Source organism: Oryzias latipes, chromosome 13 (assembly GCF_053564925.1).
Source record: "Oryzias latipes strain Hd-rR chromosome 13, Olatipes_Hd-rR_3.1".
Taxonomy (NCBI): Eukaryota; Metazoa; Chordata; class Actinopteri; order Beloniformes; family Adrianichthyidae; genus Oryzias; species Oryzias latipes.
In genome coordinates, this window is record NC_136249.1 from 15,078,711 (window position 1) to 15,103,562 (window position 24,852).

The 24,852-nt window shown below is 38.6% G+C and overlaps 1 protein-coding gene across 4 annotated transcripts in view; it reads right to left on the reverse strand.

Moving 5' to 3' along the window:
* Positions 1–1,143: 1,143 nt before the first annotated feature.
* The window catches only part of pdgfd (platelet derived growth factor d), a 69,803-nt gene continuing 46,094 nt past the window's right edge, over positions 1,144–24,852 (reverse strand). For 2 of the 4 annotated variants that reach the window (XM_078929484.1, XM_011482783.4), the window contains exons 4-7: positions 21,623–21,682; positions 19,197–19,320; positions 9,517–9,734; positions 1,144–3,355 (exon numbers count right to left, since the gene is read on the reverse strand). In XM_078929484.1, coding sequence (XP_078785610.1) covers positions 3,221–3,355; positions 9,517–9,734; positions 19,197–19,320; positions 21,623–21,682 — 537 coding nt within the window. In that variant the 3' untranslated portion in view covers positions 1,144–3,220. Of the gene's footprint in view, positions 3,356–9,516; positions 9,735–19,103; positions 19,321–21,622; positions 21,683–24,852 lie in introns of all 4 variants that reach the window. The other 2 variants (XM_011482781.4, XM_011482782.4) reach the window with 1 other exon arrangement.

A 24,852-nucleotide genomic window follows, 5' to 3' on the forward strand; every position in this document is an offset into this window, starting at 1 on the left:
GTACATAAATTTGGATTTGTGCGTGATTTGTTACTCACATAATACGTTTTGTGTATAACTTAAAAAAATTTCAAATTAAAAAAATACAAAATGCAATTTACGTATTCACAAATCAAGATTACAACAGCTTGAAACTACTTACACACACACATCTTTAAAAAACACGCACGAATCCCTTGTTACGCACACACGAAGCCAAAGTTACGCACGGATCTACCGTGAGACTGTTTTCACTTCTCACAAATTCGTCCTAAGTGCTGCGTTTAAATACCAGTGGAATGCTCGGTCATTAGAATTTTCCATAGTTGTTTGGCACTTGATCCAACATTGAGCACAATTTGCATTTTTTAGACTGTTCTAATTCATTCATAAAACTTCCCTCAAAAGTCTTCCCCTTTACAGCACTGGTGAACACTAACAAGAGTAAACGGAGCTCATTTCTCCTTCTTCCAGTGAAACGTCCTCGTTCAGTCAGCATGGATGCGCTCTTTGCCACAGTCATTTTACTGTTTTATCAGTTCATCACCATCATCATCATCCAGATTCATTTATGTATTGGTTTTCCCAGAAGCCTCGGCTGAATTTAACATGCCACAAAGCTGACAACAAGCATTGGTGGAACTTATCGCTGCTGCTCTGGAGAAAAGAAGAAAAATGGGGCAAGAGCTCTTACATCCACTCCTTTTCTTCTTAAGGTTATTGCTGTTATTCAAAGTTACACAGACTGTAGTCACAGAACGTTATTAAACCAAGCTTGTATTTATAGTATCCAATCATAAAACATAATCGTTGGACACAATTTACATTATTAAACATGAAGACAGAATAGAAAAGTATTAACGCCCATTTTTATTACGACTTTATGAAACAGACTGACTCATTTATGTGAACCACCCTAATGACCTGCTTTAAAAGCAGGCCGGTTTCCACGGTGATGTGTTTTCGTTGGACAGCCAAGGAGGTGGCTCCTGTCTCTTTGGTTCATTCTCGAGCCTTTTCTCTTGAAATGTCTTTCCAAGTGTGAGGATTTCACTAAAACATGCAGCAGCTCATTTCCCATAACATTCCAGAGCTGGCATAACAAAAAAAGCCCTCCTGATTAAAAACTGTATTTGGAATGAAAACACAGAGGAGTGGACACACTGATGCTGCAAATATTTTATTCATCAAAAACAACCAGCTAATAACTTTAATAAAACAATACAGAGCAATAAATTATTTAGGAAAAGCATACTGTTTTGTCATGAAAGCAGATTGACTTTTAATATTTAAAGTTGACGTCAGGAACCTCTCTGCTGTGGAAACACAGCTAAGATGGAAAAGAGTCAAATGTCTTTGAAAGCAACATCAGAAAAATCAGTAAGGATGTTGAAGAGAATTGAAAGAAGTTTGGAAGAACACAGAAATGATTGGTCCTCACAGTAAAGAACAGAAATGTCTTATTTTTATTGCTTTTTTGCTTCATGCATTAAAAATTGATGCTTCCGTCTGGGCTGCTTTTAAGTAGTATATAAAATCGTCTTAATGATTTTTTTTGGCCTCCAGTTTTCCTTAACTTTTGAGGGTAAAATGTATCTTCATTCTCTAAAATATATGCAGCTGCTTTAAACTTTATTTGTACGCTAGATTTCATGCAGGAACCATTCAATTGTGATATAGATTTAAAAGCCATAATTGTCAAAGTGGAAGCTAAAAAAATCCAAATTCTCTGGCTCTTTTCTGCTAAAAGAAACTTTCCAAAAATGTTTGTTTTTTTTAACTTTGCTAGCTTACAGGGTTCAATTTAGCAGTTGGCACAGCTGCTTTAGGAAAGTAGCGGATACCCGGTACCAACTGTCCCATTGATCAGTACTGGCCTGTGGCCCTGGGGGTTGGGGATGACTGCTATAAAGTATGATTTTTTTATGTGATTTCTGCAATGCCTTTAATGAGTTTCTTCATTTTTAAGCGACTTCAACACCAGCCAGAAACACCTGTAACCCACAGCACATGCAGGCAGATTTTCCTGTGACTAAAGGATTGTTTTGATGTCTTTCCCCTCCATAGCAGAGCAGATGCAGGAACAATTCCCATTTTCTCCTTTAGAATTAAGCTGTGCCTTGAAACAGACAGCTGGCTGGGTGTTATTTGCTGCAGCTGGATCATATGTCATCTTTTAAATTCTTGTTCATTTGCTTTGATGCTGTCTGTAGCTTTGCAGCTAGCCTGTACGCGGCACACGCTCATGCACAGCCATATGCCAGCCATTCCCCTGCCGGCTTCTGCTGCCTGCTCCCACAGATTGCTGGTAACCCTCCACCCCTTGAAACAAAAGAGCCTTTTCCTGAACCACAACACTCACACAAAGCTTCACTGAAGGAGAAGTGATATCATGAAGTAAAAATGCTACAAAATGAGAACCTGAGAAAGCTCGTCCACATCTGAGCGGCTGCGGGCCATCTCGTGTGTTTTTACATCTTTTCTGAAAGGCAACTTGACCGTCCCTTTTCTGTTAGCCTGAAAACTTCCTCGCAGCCTCTTTTCCTGAGTTTCTATCTCCCTTTCCTCTGTTATGTGCTCGGGGTCACGGTTTTATCCATAGCAGCAGAATTCCGTTTAGCAGCTGGAATGTCAGGAATGCTGAGAAAAGCGGGCACAGCTCATCGCCCTTCTGACATTTTCTTTGATGTGTTCGATGCTGAGCAAAGAAGGAAGTGGTAAACAAGAGTCTGGTAGAGGAAGAGGAGAGGTGTGAGGATGGACTGACACATGACAGAAAGTGTGAGGAGGAGGTTTTTTTCCAGACAAAAATCCCAGCAAAACTGAATACCTTTATTTTTGAAGTTTTGAAGCTTCTTTTTAGTGTCGGTAAATATATCTAAATAGAATCTAGTTGTAGAGGCTCAAACACCTTCTTATAAAGTCGTTGCATGGATTATTATTTTTTTTGGATGAAGCATGAAGGTCAAAGCACCAAGTTGCAAAAAGTGTAAATAACCAAAGTATTGCAAAGATTTACTGCGAAGGCGTTTCATAAGGTTGACCTGTGCACAGGGAAAGGTAAAAAGGTTTATCTGCAGGAGCAAATGTTTCAGATGCGAGCAGCAGTTTATCAGTCAGAGTGTTGCCCTCCTCTCTGCTTCATGTTTGCCAGTGGTGCGGTTTGTTATATAAAGTCCATTGCAAAATCGATAAAAGGCCTCATCCATCAGTTCCAGATGCACGAGCCAGAATGAGCGTCTCAGCGAGGGGGCTGGGAAGGACACACACACTCACACGTGTCATGATGGGAAAGGAAGATTTCATCGATGACCCAGCGCAGTCTCGGGCTCTGAGGACGTTTATGCAGGGTGGGGTCTGGGGCATACTTCAGCACCTGCAGGTAAAAGATAGAGGTGGGGGGGGTGGGGGGGGGATAAGAGTTCACATAACAGCTTTTTGGTTTGGTTTTAGGTGATTAGGAGGTGGAGAGTGTAATGGTGTCCTTCATAAAGTCCCACTCCAATCATCTTTTGATCTATTATGAATGTGTTCCCAGTGGTCTTTTAATTATAATTATGCCCTTTTTAGGTAGAAAAAAAAATTATAGTCATTTTTCTATGACATAGTTACTGCAGAGCGGCAGTAGTTCCCTGTTCCTGAAATCTTGGAGCAGGGAGCTTGTGGTCTGCCCAGTGTATTTTCTACACACACAAATATATTCTTTTTCTAATGACATTTGTTTTTCTGCTCCTTATTCACAACCATATGAATAAAGAAATACTCAAATATATAATTTTTAGCTTATTGTTTTTTTATATAAGTACTGTATCATCACAAATTTGCCACTGGAACATGTTAAAAACGCCAAAAACACAATTGATCATTGGTGTAAGACTTTAACATTGGCAGACACTCAAAAACAAGACAGCACAGCCAGAAAAAACAAAACAAAAAAAACATGTTTTTTTTTTGTTCCCAAGCAAAAGAAAGAATGTAACAATCATTTCTCCAATAGCTTGTTACCACCACAGTAACCAACACTGCCCTCTCTGGGGGGTTCCCTCACATCTCCCTAACCCCTAAACTATTGTAGACGGGACAATCTAGTGTCCTGGATTGGAATGTAATTTGCACACATGCTCAGTACAATATTTTAAAAAATTAGATATGCAGATATGCAGAAACCTCCTGCCGAGGTGAAATCCTAATAAATGTGAACATTTATTGAGGAGTATTTATAACTCCACTGTGATGTGATCTGGTTGATTTATAAAATCAAATCTACAAACATTTTTGTTTCAAATGAAAATTGTACAAATGCAATGCATTGTGGTCTATATCCATTTTTTTCTGAGATTTCTGGGACCCTGGATTTTGAAATAGTTGATTTGGGCTGTTGGTGAACACACGATATATTGCTCTAAGTAATGAAGGAGTTTGAACAGAACCTGGAACTTCTTTTTTTTTATTTTAATGGTGGTCGGCACACTACTTTTAGGTGAATGTCTGCCACCTAAGGCTTAGCCCCTCCCACTGACCAATTAACATTTCTTTTTTCCAAAACAATTTTCTACCTCTGCCTTGCAATTACACCTCAGAAAACTCAGAAATGAGAAGTATTTCAAACTGGATTTTAACTTCTGAAATATGAAAATATCAAAACAAGTTTAATTTGGAAACAAAAAAACAGTTGCACAGGAAAACAAAAAACAAAACAATTTCACATGTGGCATCACTTCCTGCTTCCGGATGTAAAAAAAGTATGTGTGTATGATGGGCCTGTTTGAAAAATTTCTGTTGGTAAAAGCTTGATGGCGAGAACAATTCTATTTCAAACTAAGTGTGCACATTTTGTTTCAAACAAAGCTGACTATTACATTGTGATGAAATGTGAAAAATGTTTTAATGTATGTGCATTTGAGAGGTGGGTGTGTTAGGTGCAAACTTTAGTTATAATGCTGATGAACGGGCATTAAAAATATAAATACAGGTACATAAAGTAAAAACTCAGGTGCAGACCTGCAATCTGTGACGCCAAACACAATTTCAATTTTATTTTTATTTTGAAGTGAAAGATAAACATTCTTGATCATAACTTGAAAAGATGACAGAATCTCAAGCTATTCATTCTGCTCCGGTCCTCTGGCCACCAGCATCCCTCCAAAGAAGAGGAGTTCCTCTCTTAGCAGGACAGAGGGCATTCCTTAAAAACCTCTGCTATCCAACCTTTTGTTTTTTTTCTGATGAAATTATAGGGTTTTAAAACCAATACAACCATAGGGAAAATATGTTTTTATTTCTATAAAAGATAACAAGCTAATTAACATGTTCTCACTTTGCATTTTATAGAAAAGAAATAAAAGATCTGCGGGGAAACATGCAAATAACTTTGCCAAACAGCTCTAAGCTGTTCAGACAAAGTTATGTGTAAAATATTTTATCGAAAGCATATCTGAGGGGCTTCTAAATAACTAATTATGCAGAAACCATCCAAAAGAGAGGCATAACAGTTCATTCCAACTTTTTAAAAGTTGCGTGGTAGGCTGGCAAGTGATTCACAAATATGTCCAGAGAAGTTCACCTGGCTGCAGTGTTTTTACAGACTTCAGGATGACGGAAGAATTTTTACTGTGTCATAAGAAAAAATAGGTATGACATGTCGGAGAGAGTATGTAAAAGTTAACTATTTATGAATCTACTGTGATCTGGTTGATTTATAAAAATAAATGTACACGTCTGGAAAAATCACGTCATCTTTCTGGAGTGCTGTTGAAAAAACAGGGAAATAATTGCATTTTTTGAGTTTATTTCCTAAATTCATCTCTGGTTTGTTTGATGAAATAGTAGCTATCAGTGTGATACATTGGAGTTTCTCAACCACTATACTGTTGCATGGGTGAATACTCAATTCTGATTGGCTGTGGGGTGTCTGTTAAGAAATAATATTGGATACCTAAAAAGAAGTTCCGGTCACGTAGCCTTTATGTTCTATATTATTCAATATTGAAAAAAAAATATTGTTTTTTGATCCGCATTTTATGATCAGAGTTACTGGTGGATATTTCTTGCATTAAAAGGGATCTAGTAAAATACTTGTGGACTTTGTTTTGTCATCTGGACAAAAACAAGCAGGAAGAGGTGAACTTAACTCTAAAATGATGCTTTGTGTCACCTAACATGACACTTTGAATACATGCCACCTTCCACGAACTCCAGCTGCAGCAGACGGAGGGCAGTGCAGGTTCGGTTTATGTTACCAAGACAACAAGAGTATCAAATAGTCCACCTCTTGTGAAAACATACTTAAATCAATAAAAAAAGTAGATCAAAGTACTAGTATTAGATTACTGTACTTGCTTATTCATTTTCAAAGCCACCATGGTATTAGTGGGATAATTCCCTTTCAGGTGTTCATTATCAGAAATGACAACGTGGAGAAGTGAACCGTCCTCTGCTTCACGTCGGAAAGCAGCTGGAATTGTTTCACCTAAGCAAACTGGGTGGAGGTCTTAGAGAAGCACTGGAACATTTTTGTGATAAAAGGATTTTTTTTAGTTTTATCAAAGGAAATACTCTTGCATTAGAACCTGAAAGGAAATTGCATGAATTCCATTGTAGAAACTTTGAAAAACTGTTATCCATATCCAGAGCTAAATGACATTAGGGGTTTGAGGGATTATTAGCACCACTATGCACAAAAAAACAAAGAACGTCGTTTTTTATTTTATTTTCATAAGACCTTGATGATAAAATAAAAATTTCACAAACACACTCATCTAAAACTCACACATGACAAAACAGTCATGAAAGAATCCGCCTGTGATGCCACACAATCATTTCAGACACACTGCAGCATTTTGTGTGTTGGTACTTTGTGACACACATGCACACAGGCTCAAAGTCACATGACAGCGACAACCCAAATCCATCTTTTTGTCTAAATACCTATTGTGTGCATTTTAACAGTGAGAGAAAGAGAGGCAGAAAAAGGAGCCCCATGGACCACGTTTCAATAATGAAGCTATGCAAGAACAAAGACACAAAGAGGTGCAGGGACTAAAGGGAAAGAAATGAATGACAGGCTTAAAGAGCAAGAATGGTGCATTGCAATGGAGCAAATTGAAAATGGGAACTGGGAAGAAAGAAAGATGATGGAAGCCTGGAGGGAGAAGAAAGGAGGGATATAATGCCTGGTACAGAAAAAGAAGCAGGACAAAAGTGTTGCGTCTCCTACTGCATTGCTGCTCCTTCACTGTTGATGCAGCACCGGTCTATGCACACCCAATTCCTTCCCGCTTCTCCCACATTCAGTCTGTCTAAACCAACGCTAGCAGAAGCATACACGATTATTGATGGTTTTCCTACATCAAAGTCAAATCATTTGGGGTTTTCTGCTCTTTTGTTTTCAGTTTAAATGCTCTAAGTGATGGACAGTCCATGTGGAAACTGCAGCCTGGAACTGTCCTGCTGAGACAACCAGCACCTCGGCTTGAAAGACAATCTGGGTAGCAGCAGTCAAAACTTTCACACTTCATTCAGCCCTAATGCCGGTTCACTGATGTAAAAATTACACATGCAATTAAGATTAATTCCTCCTCACATCACTGCAGAGGCTCGCTTTTGATCTGCCAAAGCTGATAGGTCTTTCCGTTCATTAGTATGTAGCCCGAACTCCGATTTCCAATAGAAACAACTGCCTTACCTAAGTTCTGTTAAAAAGGCAGCGGCTCCTTGATCTTATTCATCTATTAGATCTGTAGTTTTCTTTATTTAATCTCATTTTCTTTTCTGGATGTAACTATCTGTGATGTATTTCTATGTTTAGTGGGATTAAAAAAAACATTAAAAAACTTTTACATACTTTTATATGCGTGTTTTTGACGCAAGTAGATGTTTAGATGATCGAACCAAAATTTTTTCATTTTGGCTGTAACATAAAACCCTAACATGCAAGGTACCCTAACAATGTCCTTGTTAGAATTAAACACATTTTCTGTTGTGTAGTTCAGTGTTTTTCAACCTTTTTTTAGCCAAGGCACACTTTATCCTTGACAAAAATCCCATGGCATACCAGCATTCAAAAATGGAAAAAAGGAGAAACTCATAGTCTGTATTGATGTAGAGTCCCTCCACAATCTCACATGCATTTTTGTGATAATTGTGGCATAAAAAGCTGGAAGTTGCAGCTGTTTTTTCTAAAAGATGTAATAAAAGTTAAGTTAGATTTCCGTAATAATTTTCAACTAAATTATTTGACATTTTACCCTGGTACCTGTTTTTTCTCCCAGTTTATTAACATGAAATTTTATGTAACCTCACAAAAAAAATGAATATATTCCTTCTAAATAGTGCTTCATTTATTTCTTTTTATGTTTAGTAAAATGTATACAAAAAGACAAGCATTATATTTATGTTTCCTGTAGCTACACAAAAAGTGAACATGTTGAAGTTTTATTAGTTTTTCTCTTGACTTAATCAAATATGAAGTCTTTGAAAACTTTAACAAATGTTTCTACTTCTTTTTAGAAAAGTGTTTCACTTAGAAAGATGACTTGAACCAAACTCTGGGATGTTTGGCTCTTAATAAACACAAACCTTGAAGGAGAAACAAACTGTTGACCTCTGATTTCATCAAGAAGATTTAAAAACCATTTGATGTGCGTACGTTGTGGTTTCGAGACGTTTAACAGGGAAGACTCGTTTTACGCTGAGACGCTGTCACTTTGACCTGATGCATCATGGGAGATGTAGTGCAGAAACTGGCGCCGAGGGCAGTAAGACTAGCGTCTCTGAGCTTCATTGTTTTGTTCACTTTTTCCACGGTCTGACACCGGATCCCGCGGAAAGCTACACCGCTAAAGACGAGCTTTAGCTGTTATTCTTGTTGGAACTGAGAGACTTTATGAGCAGAATCGGAACAAGGAAGTGAAGACTTTAACCACTTCTGATTGGTCAGACTGATGACATGTGATTAAGCCTCCAAGTATGATTGGTGGAGACGGTTAGAGGACTTTTCCGAGAACAGCTGAAGCTGTGGCTAAATCGCGGTACCGTCATTTTTATCAAAGTGTCTTTAATAGAATCAAATAAACACAAAGAAAAAAGTCTTTCATGATCTTATTCCTAACTACTCAGTGTTTTATCAGGGCCTGTTTGGATGAACAAAGAGCTAATATCCTGGAGATGGAAAATGTTTTTAGATCAGTGAATGGGTAATATCCCACGGCACACCTGACCATCTACCACGGCACACTGGTTAAAAACACTGATGTTGAGGACAGTATTTTCCGCAGTTGTCTGGGTTCCTCTGTCTGTTCCCAGTCTGGATAAAATACAAGGTTTTTTTATTAGTAAATATCTAGTTGTGTATGAAATTAAATCATTTTTTAAACTGACATTCCTGTGCTCACATCATTGATGTCATTATTAAAAATAGCCCCTCCTGGACTGAAGGGGAGACAGCAGTCTTAGTGATGCTGTGTGGGCTGTGAGAGACACACCTGCTTATTTGTAGCTGCTCCTCTGTGGGCTCACATCCCTTCCACATGAACTTACCTCGTGCAGTTTGGTTGCCGTTTTGGTGGGCTGGCAAGTGCAATCGAATTGCCAGCTTTTGCTGCCGCAGCCACAGTTTCCTCCGCACCGTTTCACCAGCAGACATCGAGGGAAGAAGACGGCGTTGGTGATCCTCAGCTCCTCGCGCAGGTTCACTGAGTAGTTGCGAGGGGTGCAGCTGTATCTCTTGACGTCGTCATAGAGACGGTTCAGATCAACTGGGAAGTGAGAGAGAAGAAACTCCAGTTATTTATATTTTCTTTGCAAATGAGAAACTTCTGACAACTAGCCAGCTCAGTCAGTCAGCTTCCCAGGGCTTTTTCCCTTACCTTTACCTCTTTTCTCAAACTTTCTGAGGAAATACAGCATAAATATTCACTTTTCATGAACATGACACATCCATACTGTAAATAAAGCCAAATGACACCATGTGGTTGGTCAAATTTCTGTCATGGCCTGAGAAATTACATCAGGTGGCCTTCAATATAAAAACACATTTAGCTGAAATGTAGACTGGACAGCATTATTTTGAATTAATTTAGGCTGAATTTACCAACACTTTACCTCTAAATTGTGTTAAGATATCTCAGAAACATCTTGCATTACACATGGAGGTTCTTTTTCTGGACAAATGTCATAAAAGTGTCCATGTAACTCCATAAAGTTTCTGGCTCAGCAGGCATGCTGTGATTACCTCACAAGACTACATTTCATTTCTTCGGGGCTATTTGCTCACACACTGCAGACTCTATATGGTTTCAAAAAATCCCGACAGATTGAATATGAAAACAGTGCTTTATGCTCTGCATGAACTGTAGCTCCTATAGTCAATTCAGCACAGATACTGTTTCTCTAGGAAAGGAAGTCCTGTCCTTCCAGTAGTTGTATTTAAAGACCTACGCTGACATGATGTTTTTGGTGGTTTTAACATGTTCCTGTGGCCTTTTTTTGATTATGGAGGACATATATAAAGACAATTAAGCTCAAAATTGCATTTCTAAAAATGTCTTTATTTAATTCGTTGTGATTCAGGAGCAGATTGTCAAAATGTTGTTTAAAAAAGATCATATTTTTGATGTAAAAAATACACTGAGTGGGCCACAAGTTCCCTACTCTGCTCCATTCTGATGCATCCACTTGTAGATGACTAGATCCATGTACGTCTTTGTTTTCCTTGTCTGAGCTAGCATCTGGCTCAAAACTGTATGGCTGGATGGCTCCTATGTTGCTTGCCATCTTTGTTAAACCAGTATTGTTAAGTTGGGAGTGTGGGGGACTGTAAGCTAGTGGAAGAGCATTTAAACAGTGACATTTCAGCAACAAAGAATGGAATTTCTAAAGAACTCCTGCTGCTCTGCAGATACTATATCCTAAAAAACTGCACAGGAATTTGGATAAAAACAGCATAATCATAAATAAAATACCACTCGGAACACCTTGAAAATAGATCAAAGGATGGTTAGAGAGGGTCTTTAAAGGGTCTAAAGTCTATTTAAAACTTTGAAACTGAAAGAGAATACTACCATAGGTGTTGTTACCATTTCTATTTACCCTTTTATTCATTTTCTATCATGTTGGGCAATATTAAACCCACAACGCAAATGCCATTTCTATTAAACACCCTCATAAATAAGATTATGCATCAGTTTTGTTGAACATTCATGAAATAAGAGGGACAGAGAGCTGAAGAGATGACTCATTACCAGGGTGACCACAATAATAATTGACTGCAGGGACCCTGAGAAGAGTGGAGGAAGACAGGACAGATAAAGAAGCAGGGCCATTAAGTGATTGTAGATCAATGCATTGATCACTGTCTCACTTGTTGTCAACAGTTTGGAGTGGAATTGCCTCATTTGTGCATATAAGACCATCTGCAGAGGTTCAAAACTAATTTCAGGAGAGGGGAAATGGATTTGAACCTTTGACAAGACATAAAGGACAAAAGCTTTTGTCCAGAGGGAGGAAAAAAACTGCAGAGATTTAATCAAATCTGCCTGATCCGCCGTGGATATGCTGGAGTGGGAACATTTATTTTGACATTGTGGAATGCTTGTGAGGCTAAGACACAGTGGTGATGAGCTCTGTTCTCAAACAGAAAGTTATCAAAAAATATCATTGCTGTTAGAAATGACAGGAAAACTAGATTTTCTCTGATATAGAACAACCAAGGCTGGCACAGTTTGCTGGAAGCCACAACAAAACCTGAAGGAAGAACACTGAAGGTGAGGATCGATCAGAGCACAGCAGTCAGGCTCATCAACCTGGTAATTTCTAGTGATTCCAATCACTTGACAAGCACAGCTGCTTAAAAGCTATTTTAAAGAGAAGGTAAATCAGTGAAGGTCTTTCTTTTAAATCACTTATACTATGGTCTGGGTGAATACTGGATTCTGATTGGTTGCAGAGTGTCCATTAAAAAGTGATAATGGTTTTTGGTCACATTTCCTGAATGTTCTATATTATTGTGCTGGCCTAAACGCCAGTTGGTAACTTGAACAAAAACGTGGAACATAGGTGGACAAATGTCATTCCACAGAATTAATCAAAGAAATATATTTTTTGTTGATCTTCACATAATGATCAGAGTTAATGGTGGATTCTTCACCCTATTATATAAACCACTTTCTTCCGCTGCAGTAGCGGTAGCTATTACCATGACAACACGCCATGCAGCATACTACACAGTCTGCTTCTAGTGAAAAACTATTTAAACATCAAAAATAACAAGATTAAAGTACTAATAATTACTTTAATATTTATTTCTTTTGCACGTGATCATGGCATGCGTGGAATAATGCCCTTCGAAATGTCCATTATCAGAAATTACTGGACACCTTGCATTGAACGGTTCGCACCTCAGCGTTGTCTAATAACATCTGAAAATGAACACCTCGTTGGAGATGATCCCTTACCTATTTTAGCTAGTTTTGATGACACAAAACTGCATTGAGACTGACTTTTAAAAATAACAGTTAGAAAGGTTATAGGCTGACTGCAGAGGTCATATGTAACTTTGTTCCATTTCACCATAAAATGTAAAGCACTCAGAAAGCATTGTAATGCTCATAGCTTGACACAAACCCAGTGTTTCACCCATTTCCTTGGCAGTGTTGGAGATAGTAGACAGAGTGCAATTTGCATATTAATAGATTTATGCATACTGAATGAAGTAAAAGGTGTACAGTTACGTATGAGGTCTTTTAAAGCAAGAAAAGGATTAGTTTCAGGAAAAAAAATTGAACCTGTCACTCTGAGGAACAGATGGTAGATTTTAGGAATTTAATCAATACTAGGAGAGGAGTGTGGGAGAAATGAAAAATAATGTGAGTGAAAAATAGTAAAATATTGGCAAAGATTTCAACACTATTGCACAAAGGAACATACACATCATAGGAAAATATTGCAAGGTTTGTGTCTCTTTGCTTTGCGTGTTCTTATTGTTTGCAGCTGCTTTGCTCTCTTTAAAGAGGAGAACATTTGATTACTTTCCTCTTCTTTGCCTCTGGGCTGGTCCCTTTGGGGGTCGCCACAGTGAATCATCTGCCTCCATCAAACTTTTTCATCTGCATCCTCCTCACTGATGCCAACTATCCTTATGTCCTCCTTCATTACCTCTTCTTTGGTCTTCCTCTAGACCTCTTTCCTGGTAGCTCCAACCTCAGCATCCTTTTACCAACATCATCACTGTTCCTCCTTTCAACGTGTCCAAACATCTCCGTCTGTTGCCCTGCATTTATCTCCATAACATCTACCATTAGCTGTTCTGCCGATGGATTCATTCCTGATCTTCTCCATCCTCCTCACTCCCAAAGAGAACCTCAGCATCTTCATCTCTATTACCTCCAGCTTTTCCTCTTGTCTCTGGATCTGTCTCTAAACCAACAACATGGCTGCTTTCACCACAGTCTTCTACACCTTTCCTTTCATTCTTCCTGATACCCTTTTGTCACACATCACACCTGAAACCTTCCTCAACCTGTTCCAAACCGATCTCTGTTCTTCTGGGCTGTTGAGCATAAGAACTTAATGTCCTCCACCTTCTTCATCTCTGCTCCATGTGACCTTAACGTTCCTCTCATTCACACAGATGCTATGTCTTTCTGCAGCTGACCTTCATTTCCCTCCTTCCCAGAGCAAACCTCCAACTCTCCTGCTGTTCCTCCACTGCTCCCCACTCTCACTATATATGTCAATGTCATCTGCAAACATCAAGGTCCACAGAGATTTCGGTCTAAATTAATTTGTCACTCTGTCCATCACCACAGGAAACAAGAAGGTGCTCAAGGCTGATCCTTGGTGTAGTCCCACATCTTGAACTTCCGTCCCACCTACAGAAGATCTCACCACTTTCTTAGGTCATAAATATACGTCCTGAACATTTCCAACATTCCTTTTCTTATTCTCTTACTCTCATCCAAACCACAGCTCCTCTCTCTGTATTCTTTCATAGACTTTCTCTAGATTTATAGACACAACACAGCTTCTTCCGACACTGTCTGTTCTTCTCAAGAAACATCTTCGAAACAATATTGCATCTGTGGTTGTCTTTCTTTGAATGATACCAAACTGTTACTCACTTCTGACCTCAGTCTAGCTTCCACTGCTCTTTCCCATAACTTCGTTAAAGTCATTGTGACTCATCAGCTTGAAACTGCTCCCAATCCCTATGCATTACTGCTTTTCCATCTGGTCTCTTGAACACACAGGAGATCCACCTTTCTTGTTTCCATCATGTCGGCCAACTCTAGCTTTCCTGTCAAAGTCCCTACATTTGAAGTTTCCACATTCCAAGATCCTAGTCCTTCTGTCTTTTCTTGTCTTGCTTTGCCTACAAACATGCCTTCCTCCTCTCCGTCTTCCATCAACAGTGGTCTAATTTCCAATAGAACCCTATAGGTCTACAGAAGCAGTGGCGGTAGTTGTTATCCTGGGCCGTGACCGGTCTGGTATGAAGGTTGTGTTTGTGATTCTCATGATTGATTGATTTTACAGGATGCCCTCCCTAAAACAACCTTCTGCTTCGGATTGTTTTATTTCCCTGTCTGAGTAAAATAGTGATGGGTGCAGACTACAGAGTGCAATGTGGCCATTGGTCTGCATAGTCTTATCATTGAGGCAGAAATTAGGTTTTGAGTCCATTCATAAAGGAAATTCTGCACCAAAGGAATGAACAACCAGAACTGCAGCCATTTCGACTTCAAATGCTGAACAGACACCCAAATATTGGCATCTGCTCTTTGCACTGTTCACAAATTGATTTTCTTCTGTGTGTTGTGGCTTTTGTTTTCCATTCAACAGCTATTTCATTGACTGTGTGACAGTACTCTGACCCTATCAATGTCCTGTGCACCCCCTGCAGCCTGAAAGGAAATTAAAGGCTATTTTGTTTATGACAGTCATCCCAGCCAGTACAAGGTGAAGTTAAGTCACAAAAGAAGGTTCTTTTGAAGTATAGCAGTATATTTCACAAAGAAATCTAATATACCATACAGTTCAAGATCTATATGTGCTCTGAATGACATGTAAGATGCAAAAAATTAAGTCCAAATAGAGAATTTAGGTTTTTCAAGATATCTGGAACACTGGAGCTTTTCTCAAACACCTAAAAGGTTCCAACATAGCTGACTCCACAGGAAGAAAAAAGCGTCTCCTAATTACACCAACAACATCATAGTCTGTCATAAACCCATGAGAAATACAATAAATTCACTCTAATCTTGAAGTAGAATGGAAAAATAGCATAGAAAGCCTTTATTCTCTTAAAAGTGGACACTTAAGATGGACAAGTAAATAGTATAAAAATAGATTAAAATGTAAAATAATCAGGTGAATCTTTGTGAAAAGTTAAAGTTCAACGCCTGACATAAGGCAGCTGGTTGAAAAGAGCAAAACCAGGATGACTCAAAGTATCAAAGTAAGACATCAAGATGTTGATATTTTTTGAAAATGGTTGCAGATCCCCAATAGATTCACGTGCGTTGTTACAACTCTCAATTGATATTTATTTAAATACTTGCACAAATGTCTACTCATCCATTTTCAGAATCCTGTCTCCCTTTTAGGGTCACAGAACACAACACCCTAAACCGATGGCCAGTCTGTCGTAGGGCCTCACCATCACACACTCACCATTAGAGGCAATTCAGAGAAACCAATTAACCTATGCAGAATGTCTTGGAGAAAACTCACACATACATGGGAAGAACTTGCAAACTCCACACAGAAAGGTCCCGACTGGGATTTAAACCAGTGCTGTGAGGCGAGAGTGCTAACCACTGTGACACCATGCAACCCACCTACACAATTGTGCACTGTTTAATTATTATAAATCTCTGAAAATTGTTGCATGTTGCAATGCAGTGCAAATTGTACTAGATTCTAAAGATGAAGCTGGTACTATCTGTTTATGAGACTTTGATGGATGCACGTGGATCTGCCATTCAGTCCTTAACCTGTACCCCGGCCATGCCATGAATTTACACACATTTCCTTTAATAAAAAAAACCAAAAGTGGCAGCAAACATCTGTCATCGGCTTTATCACTTTTATTTTGTGAGGAGAAAAGGGACTCTTCTTACAGAAGACTTCATCTTTGATGTTGGGATTTCAGAAATTTTAGGCGTTTTTGTTTTGTTTTTTTACTTTCCTAGCCTGATGTTGAAGAGCTGGTCATAGCTGGTCATAGTGTGTTTTATGTACGTGAGTGACATTGAGGACACAGGTCCTCCGTCGGTGTTTACGTTGCATGCACGGGCATGCGCGTGCTGCTGCGAGAGATTTCTAGAGGAGTACAGTAAGTGTAATCTCTGGGAAGCAGTGAAGTGGAACCCTGTCAGGGTGTTTGAAAATGACATGGGGGGGAAATGACACAAACTCAGACAGCAACATGAAAAAAAAAAGTTTAGTGCTGGTGCACATGTGAGTGGAAATAACTGAATTTCTTTCTGCCAGAATGTGCAGGACAAATGAGCTTGTGGGGTTATTTGTGCAGAAATTGTTGTAATTATTTCAACTCGTATAAATATATGAGGCAGGATGTGTGAACATAGCAAAGCTTCATTTATCTCAGCATCTTTCATGTCATCCTTCAGGGGAGATGGGTGGCTTGTGTCTTAATGAAAACAAAGCTAAGATGCTGACTGAAGCACATTTCTGAAACACTACACAGGTTGAATTTCCAATTAGACAGCGCCACATTGACGTATTAAAGACTTCCAGTGCCTACACAGCTCCAAACACAGCTCCACACAAACACTATTACATAGAAACAGATTTGCTGCTCAGTGAAAATATTAAGGGACAAGACATCAGTTAGAAAAGAAGAAACAGTGCAGAAGACAAGCATAAAGGTATAGACTGAAGAGAAAGGGGTGAAAGCACTAATGTAGGGTTTTATAAACAACCAAAAATATTTTCATATCACCTCATAAAATATGTACTTCTTGTGATCTTTAATGACTAAATACACTGAGAAATCTTAAAGTCTTAGTCACACCCAGCGTACGGGGCTTTACCCGTATGGGTGTTTTAAGTTTTTGGGTATCTGCGTCTGTGGGGGGTCATAGAAAGGAGCGGCTGTCTTTTAAAGGGAGCACAGCTGTGTCTTACAGTTCCCTCGAGCCTCATTCGGCCACCTTAAGGGCATCATGAAAGCGGAACGTAACAACCTGTGTGTGGTAAATGTATCATGAAGTATTTGTAAGAATAACGCAAGTTTCACACACTAATGACGTACGGGTGATGCTGATGTGTGCCCTTATGCCACATTCTAGTCATTAGTAAGGTGCATGTACTGCCCCCTTACTGACTGTCCACATGACACATAAGTGTCCTCATTTTTAACAGTCAGGGATGAGCCGTGACACCTCAAAGTGCTTTGAGCATCTGGAAAGGCGCAGATAAATCTAAATCTAATCCATTGAATTGCGCCATGACATCTGAAAATGTGCTGCTGTCAGACTGTTGTGTCAGTCCTAAAACTCAGACCGTCGGCAGGACTGCTAATCCAATCTGTACATTGATTTAACATTGGAACTGGATGCCCCTGATGCTCAAATTGCGTTCGGTGTGAATGCAGTGTGCGGTTTATCAAGTGTGTTGGTGCTGACTTCAAATGTCTGTCATGTTTGGCTTCAAATTTTCCATCGTATGAACAGATCCTGGATCAAACATTGTGGCTTTTTTTGTTGCAATTGTAATTTCAACACCTATTCCACCTCTTTAAATTTGTCCAAAAACATCATATTTAGATTCTCTAAGCAGCAAGAAATGAAGCTCTGCTTTTGCAGATCCTGGCCCTGTCAGTGCCTAACTTTCAGCTGAGGTCAATCTGAGTAAAAAGCAGTACAAAGTACCTTCGCACGACTGAGTCATAGAGCTCGACCTCTGCAGTACTCTGCCACTGCTTTTGAAGTACACAGCAAACAGTGGGTGTTGTGTTGTGCGGTTCTGCGGTAAGCACAAGGCTTTGCCCTCTATTAACAGGCTACTGACGGCAGCAGACTTGGATAAAAAATTGTAAACGTGGCAAATCTTTTGAAACTAAGAACAAAAGTGTTTACAAAAAAACATCTGGCTTTATTAACTCCACAAACGTAGAATGCAATACTGAAACTTTAAAATCAACAAGCACGGAATGGAATTGAAAAAAATTCCATGCAAAAAGTTCGGATTATAGAAAATGTCTGATTTTTTTAATTCATACTTCTATACTAATTGGTTGTAATTTTGAAATTATAAGCAGAAGATTGATTTTTTTTTTTATAAATGCATCTTATATAATGACATAAAAAAATGCTGTTGTTGAAAATTATGAGCTTTGAGTTTTGTTACAATAAAATCACGGAAAATGTCAAGCTAGCAAGAAATGTCTGGAATCTAAGAACTTATAGATTCCTGTGCCTAACACACATTTTGGGCATGCAGTATGTTGGTCAAATACACTTCTATAAAAAAAGAACCCTCATGGATATGTGCAATTAAATTACTGCAAAAAGGTCCCATTATTTATTGCAGACAAAAAGCACGCTTGTAATGGATTGGCATGCTGTCCACTGTGTATTCTGCCTTTCCCCTTGTGACAGCTAAAATAGACATGTCAGAGCCCCGCTGACCCTGAGGGCGATGTGTGCACACAAAACAGATGGATATTTTATCGGAATGGATGAACCATTGTTAGAAATAGATTTATGTCCATGTGCTCGACACGTGTTCATCATTTTTGCATCAGAATGAAAAAGAAGTCCAACAAGCCCAAAACAGTAGAATTTAAAATCTCAAATTTGTGTATAGTGATGTGTTTACCATCCATCCATCCATCCATCCATCCATCCATCCATCCATCCATCCATTTACATATTAGCTATTTGACTGCATGTTAAGCCTCAATGAGTTTCTTCACTCAGGTGTTTGATTAATATTGAAGTGAGATGCAAGAGTATTTTAATGTTTCTTTGGACATTCCCTTCAAGAGTATAATTCACTTTCAAACATTTTGCTCATTAACACAAGAATTCTTCGTAGAAGAACCTTTCCTCAGCCATGTCCCAAAAAAAAAAGGATTTTCCGAGTGTTTATTCTCTTACCTTTGTCGTGTCTGCCAGCCAGATAATAGGATCTGGATCTATAGTGAACATATGTCTGTGTGTAGATGCTGTCCAGGTCTTCTCTCCACGTACTTGGACTCAATGATTTCAGAAGCTGTTCCACAGTGTCAAAGGAAGCTATGGTCCTGTCTAAATCCTCCAGGGATAAAGGAACCACTGTCTGTGGAGTTGGCACCTCTTTAACACCCACGTCGTGCTTAGAAGTAGAAGAAAGATGAAATAAAAGAAAAAATATTCTTATTCCATTCACATTCAAACCACAATTAAAGGACATGTTTTTGACAGGTGCATGTTTTAGATCAGTTAACAGAAATGTGGTACAAAAATAGAATCCAGTTGAATTGATTTTGGTGAATCTCGCAAATTATACTCATATGAAGTTCCTATAAAAACAAAAGCATAGCACTGGTCAATATAAAACATGGGAGCATTTAAATATTTTGTCCAGTAAGATTGAATGTAAGTAGCAGGCATGAATCAAATAAGTAGGAAGCACCGTCCCAGTATAATTAAACGATAACTGCATGATCCTGATTATAAAACTAAACGAACGCAAACATTTCTATTTCATGACATCAAACGTTTAGTTTTTTTTCCTTCAAGTGGCCACTATTTCTCCCTTGTCTTTCTTCGACTGCTCCTTTCAATATTCTAGCACAAAATATGAACTTTTTTGAATATAGCACTGACTTTTTCCACATCCAAAACTTTGAGTTTTTCTTTTCACCTTTTACTTTGCAGACATAGAAAGTGAGTCATTCTCTCACTCCTCTGGATTTATCCAAACCATCTCAAACTTTCCAGCTTTGTTTGCAAAACCTCCAACCACAGTTGTTCCATGAAATGCTGATTTCTAAGCATGGCCTCTATGTTGCATCAACATCTTTTGCTCTACTAGCAGCTGTCGTATGTGTCCATATCTATAAATACAGTGCATTTGTGCTGGTTGTTATTGTAAAGTCTGATTGCCTTGGGTATGAAAGACTGTAAGCTGATAGACAACAGCCTGCTGCCGAAGAAGCTCCTCTGTGATGTGATGGTGGTTTGCATAGAGTGACTGACATCATTAGAAATGTTAAGTAGTTTTCTCAAAATTCTTCGCCATAACAGAGTAAATTTTGCAAAACATAGGGATGTTTCAAGTCCCATCCACCAGCATCTCATTACATCTCTAATGCCATGATGCAACATCAGCTTTAGATATTTGTAGTTTCAACGATTTTGTACTTAAGACTCAAGTGTTTTTTGTTTTTTTTTATGCATCAGGATGAAACTCTTTTTCGTTTTTTCTGTTTGGAAAATGTGTTTATTTCTCCAAAATGACATTTAATGTCTTAATAAACAGTTAACCAACATATCCAGACACGGTGGCATGTGCACATCTCCTTTGGTACACCATTCACATCAGCCGTCTTTCCACTCGTCTACACTTCAGAGCTTTCTTCATTTTATTCTCAATAATCTTTTCCTTTGTTTTTCTTCACAGTGTTGATCTCTTCAACTCAATAGCTTCCCAAAAAATTCCTCCCATCTTTTCATAACTTTCTCCTTAACTGTCTGACCTCTTAGACACCTTCATCTCCCCTTATTGTTTAGCTATTGATAGATCTGACTTTGCCTCTTCTTTTATCTTCTTATACTTCTGCTGACTTTCTTCCGTTTGTCTCAGGTCTTCATGGAAAACCCATCAGACCATACACCAACATTTATCAATGTGTCACCACTCTTGAAGCAGTTGTAGTCAAAGACTTCCTGGTCTTTTCTTTGTTTCTTTTCCTTCATTCTTGACCATATAAAATCTTACAAACAACCATCTGATTTGGTCTCACAAACCCTCCATGTGCTTCTACCTCTGCTCCCGGAGGAAGATCCTTATTGGAGCTCCAACAGCTTGCTTCTTTAAGGTTCTCTTCCATAACATATAACCTGTCCATCACTTTTGCATCAATTCTATTTCCTTTACCAATACACCGTCTGCTTTAACCCTTGTGCTATCTTAGATGACCCCACCCTTACATTGACGTGCTCTCCCTACTATGACAATGGTGGATAAAGGTGGAAAGATTTCATGTAATCCATGGACACCAGTGAAGATCACAAATCATTGAAGAAAAATGGTTGAGAGGACTCTCTAGTAGGTCTAGATGACCTAACTCCCAATGTTGAAGTGCCTAGGATAGCACAAGGGTTACTCCTACCCTTGGGAATAATGAGGTTCAATTTATCCGACTCATTCCAAAATTTCTCAGAATTCCTGTCACTTTATGGCTTCAAACTCTTTTGACATTCAGTTTTCCTGGACCTATTATATTCTTCTCAATCTAAATCTAAATCTTCGTCAGAAATGTTTTTTTCCATCCATCAGCCATCTACCTTTGCCTGTTAGAATGACAGCATTCATTTATTGACCACAAAAAACATTTAGTACGTTTACTATTTTGATAAACATTTACTAATTTATGACCGCACAAAAGTATGTGAGTTAACAAATGACTTACCGACATTGGCGAAGTAACAGCCTCCAAATTGTTCTTGGATGTGAGCAGAGAGCGGTCAATCTGCAGAAATGAAAACGGTAGAGTTCAGGACACAGCAAAGGGTGAACAAATGACAGGACAGCCAAAGATGCACAATGGCCCATTGCCCCTGTGCTATACAACAAGTCATGGTTTCATAAGAAGACAAAACTGTCCCAAAACCCAAAACATACAAGAAATTTTTCACAACTATAATGTAATAGAGAACCATTAGAAATGACACAGTTTGGGTTTATGATGAACTCAATTCATGTCACCAGCTTATCCAACATCAAGTTCTTCAGCATTCAAGATCATAGTCATAAGAGCAATGTGGAGTGTAACATGTTTAGCCCTCTGAAGTATAAATAATGATGCATTTGATATACAACATAGCATTTTTTCATACATGTAGGACAAAGGAAGTAATAAAAAAGCAAAACTTTGGTGCATTTTCAATAAGTAAGATCTACCTCACTATTACCAAATTTGGACTCCTACTCCTGCACTCTTCATTCTGAACCATTGAGTGTAAATGAGAACTGGACTGAATGAGTTCAACAACATTCATAGAAAACGGCTTCCTATCAGCTCCAACCAAATGAAGTCAGTTCAGTCACCATTTTTCTCGCAATTTGAACGTTGTCAAGGTAGAATCAGAAATTGTCAGTGAGCAGTGATTGATCCTGATTGGCTGTAGACTTTGTCAATCAATCTTTTCTGTGTCCCCTGTAAACCATGCATTCAGTTTGCCAAATCTACACAAATCTTCAATCGTGATGAGATCTTTAACATTCAATAATTCTGGACTTATAAAGGTTTGAACTTTTGAGTTTAAACAAGAGAGAAAAGTGTGAAAAGGTTCATGTCTGTCAGAGAAAAGTGTAGAAAGTGTGTTGTGAGGAGTTTTGCAGTCTTAAATCATCTGTGATCCAATTTTGCAGATTTTGCCTTTTGCAGGTTATTTTCAGAAGGTACCCCTGCGATAAACAAAAAAAACCCTGTTTTGCAAAGTTTTATTGCCAGCCAATTATGAGCAGCCAAGATTGTAGAATTATTCTCCTACTAAAGTCACAGTTTAAAGTACGACAGTCAAATAGGATTAAAACTTGATAGTTGGACATTATGAAACATACACCTGTAAAGGTATAATCTCAAAACCATTTTAAGAAAACTGTTGCTTTTGCCCATAGTTACAGGGTCCAGGAAATGGGGTGGAATATTACTTTGTGTTCAGTAAGTGTGGGTGTCTGCATGTTATTGCAAAGAACACCATCAAGGTCTTTCCAGTGAAGCTGCATCTGAATCCACACCTTCTCCTGACAAAAAGACAGAAAATGGAAACAGATTTTATGACATGCTGCGGTCAACCACAGATTCTTTGCTGCTTCATCTTTGTCTCTTTTTTTATGCTCACATGCTCACAGGGCTACTCTGTTCAATCACACACAAAGTCTTCCAAGATATTATATTTTGTCTCTTTGAAGGCTTTTAAATTAAATCCCTGGTCAGGGTGCAGCAGTAAATCTGTTTCAACCGCTCTTCTGAAAGACAGTGCCCTTGTTTTCCCTTCCTTTATGCGCTTGTACGAGTGGAAATGTAACAGCGCTACATCAAAGCCAGGGAGTGAGCAAAGGTTTCGCTTCAACAGATTCTCTCGTGGCCTTTAGATGAATGTGTGAACAGTTGAAACATCTGCAAATGAGGTCACAGGGTCTGATGTTATTCTATGAGGACTAACAATGGCTCAGAATGTCGATTTAAGAGTTCTGTTGAAATCATTGTGTTTATTAAAGTTGTAAAAGTCCTAAAGTCAATAGGTATCAAAGACACAGAATAAGATTTTTTTGCTTGACATGTTTTTCATGCAGCTACTATGAAATATTTCTATCAGCCGAACATTCAAAACACCCTCCAAACTTTCGTCCCTGGGGTTTATCTGCATCTTTTCTCCTCTGATTTCACATTTCGCTTTACCGTGAACACTTCTTAGCGCAGAAAAACCTGTTATCTACGGAGATGCTCAGATGATTCTGCAGTTGTTGGTTGTATCAGCAGCAAACAGGAAGCTGATTAGAGATATCTGGTGGAAGTCCTTTTTGGGACTCACAGGAACAAACAAATCATCTCAAATGTGAACAAGATGCAAGAAATAACTGTGGTTTGAGGAGACAACAAGGAGGATTTCATTCAAAGGTGAACTACAAACACCTCGGATTTTATCCTAATGAAAGTTAGGGTTAAAGAAATCCAACTCTGAAAGGCGTTTCACAAAAACTACAGAACAAATGGAGCTTGAGTAAATTCTAGCAGTACGACCTTTGAAGGTAGAAAGTCTAGTTCTTGTATGAAGTCCCCAGCTTTCAGAGTCATCGACGGGTTTAATAAATGGAAAGGTGGCAACCCCAAAGAGCAGGAAGACTCTCTGGGAAAAGTTATGAAAAGAACTAGAGATGATACAAAACACATGATTTAAACTCAAGAGTGACTTACAGCCTAAAAAAAAAAGATACTATTTTATTGTTGCCAAAAAAGTCCACCAAAAACCAATTTCAACACAGCAGCAACTTGTTTATCGTGAGTGTTTCATTGGAAAAATATCCCGCAGTAAAGTTGTGAAGTAGTCTTTTTTTTTTTTTTTTTTTTTCGCAATTATTATCAAGATTTCAAGGCTGTGAATCTCTCAACAACCAACTTTATACAGTTTTCTCAGACAGACATGAACTTTTCACACTTTTCTCTCTTGTTTAAACTCTCAAAATTCAAACCTTCTTAGAAAAACAAGTCAGGTTTACAGAATGAAAACAAAGAATGAAAATGTATGTAGATTTGGCAAACTGAATGCTATTCTTAGGTAGCCATTCTCTGATAGCTACTTCCAGCAGAATAACATTCCATGTCGTAAAGCTGGAATTATTTCAGACTGGTTTCTTGAAAATGACAATTAGTTCACTGGTCTCTCATGGCTGCACGGAGGCGCTCTTGCCTCACAGCAAGAAGGCCCCTGGTTCAAGTCCCTGCTGGGGGACCTATAAACAGAACAACAGTGTGGAGTGTGGAGTTTGCATGTTCACCCCAAGTTTTCTCCGGGGACTCCAGCTTCCTCCCACCGTCCAAAAACATGCTTCATAGGTTAATTGGTGACTCAAAATTGTCCATTGGTGTGTGTGATATGTGTGACCCTACGGCAGACTGGCGAATTGTCCAGGGGT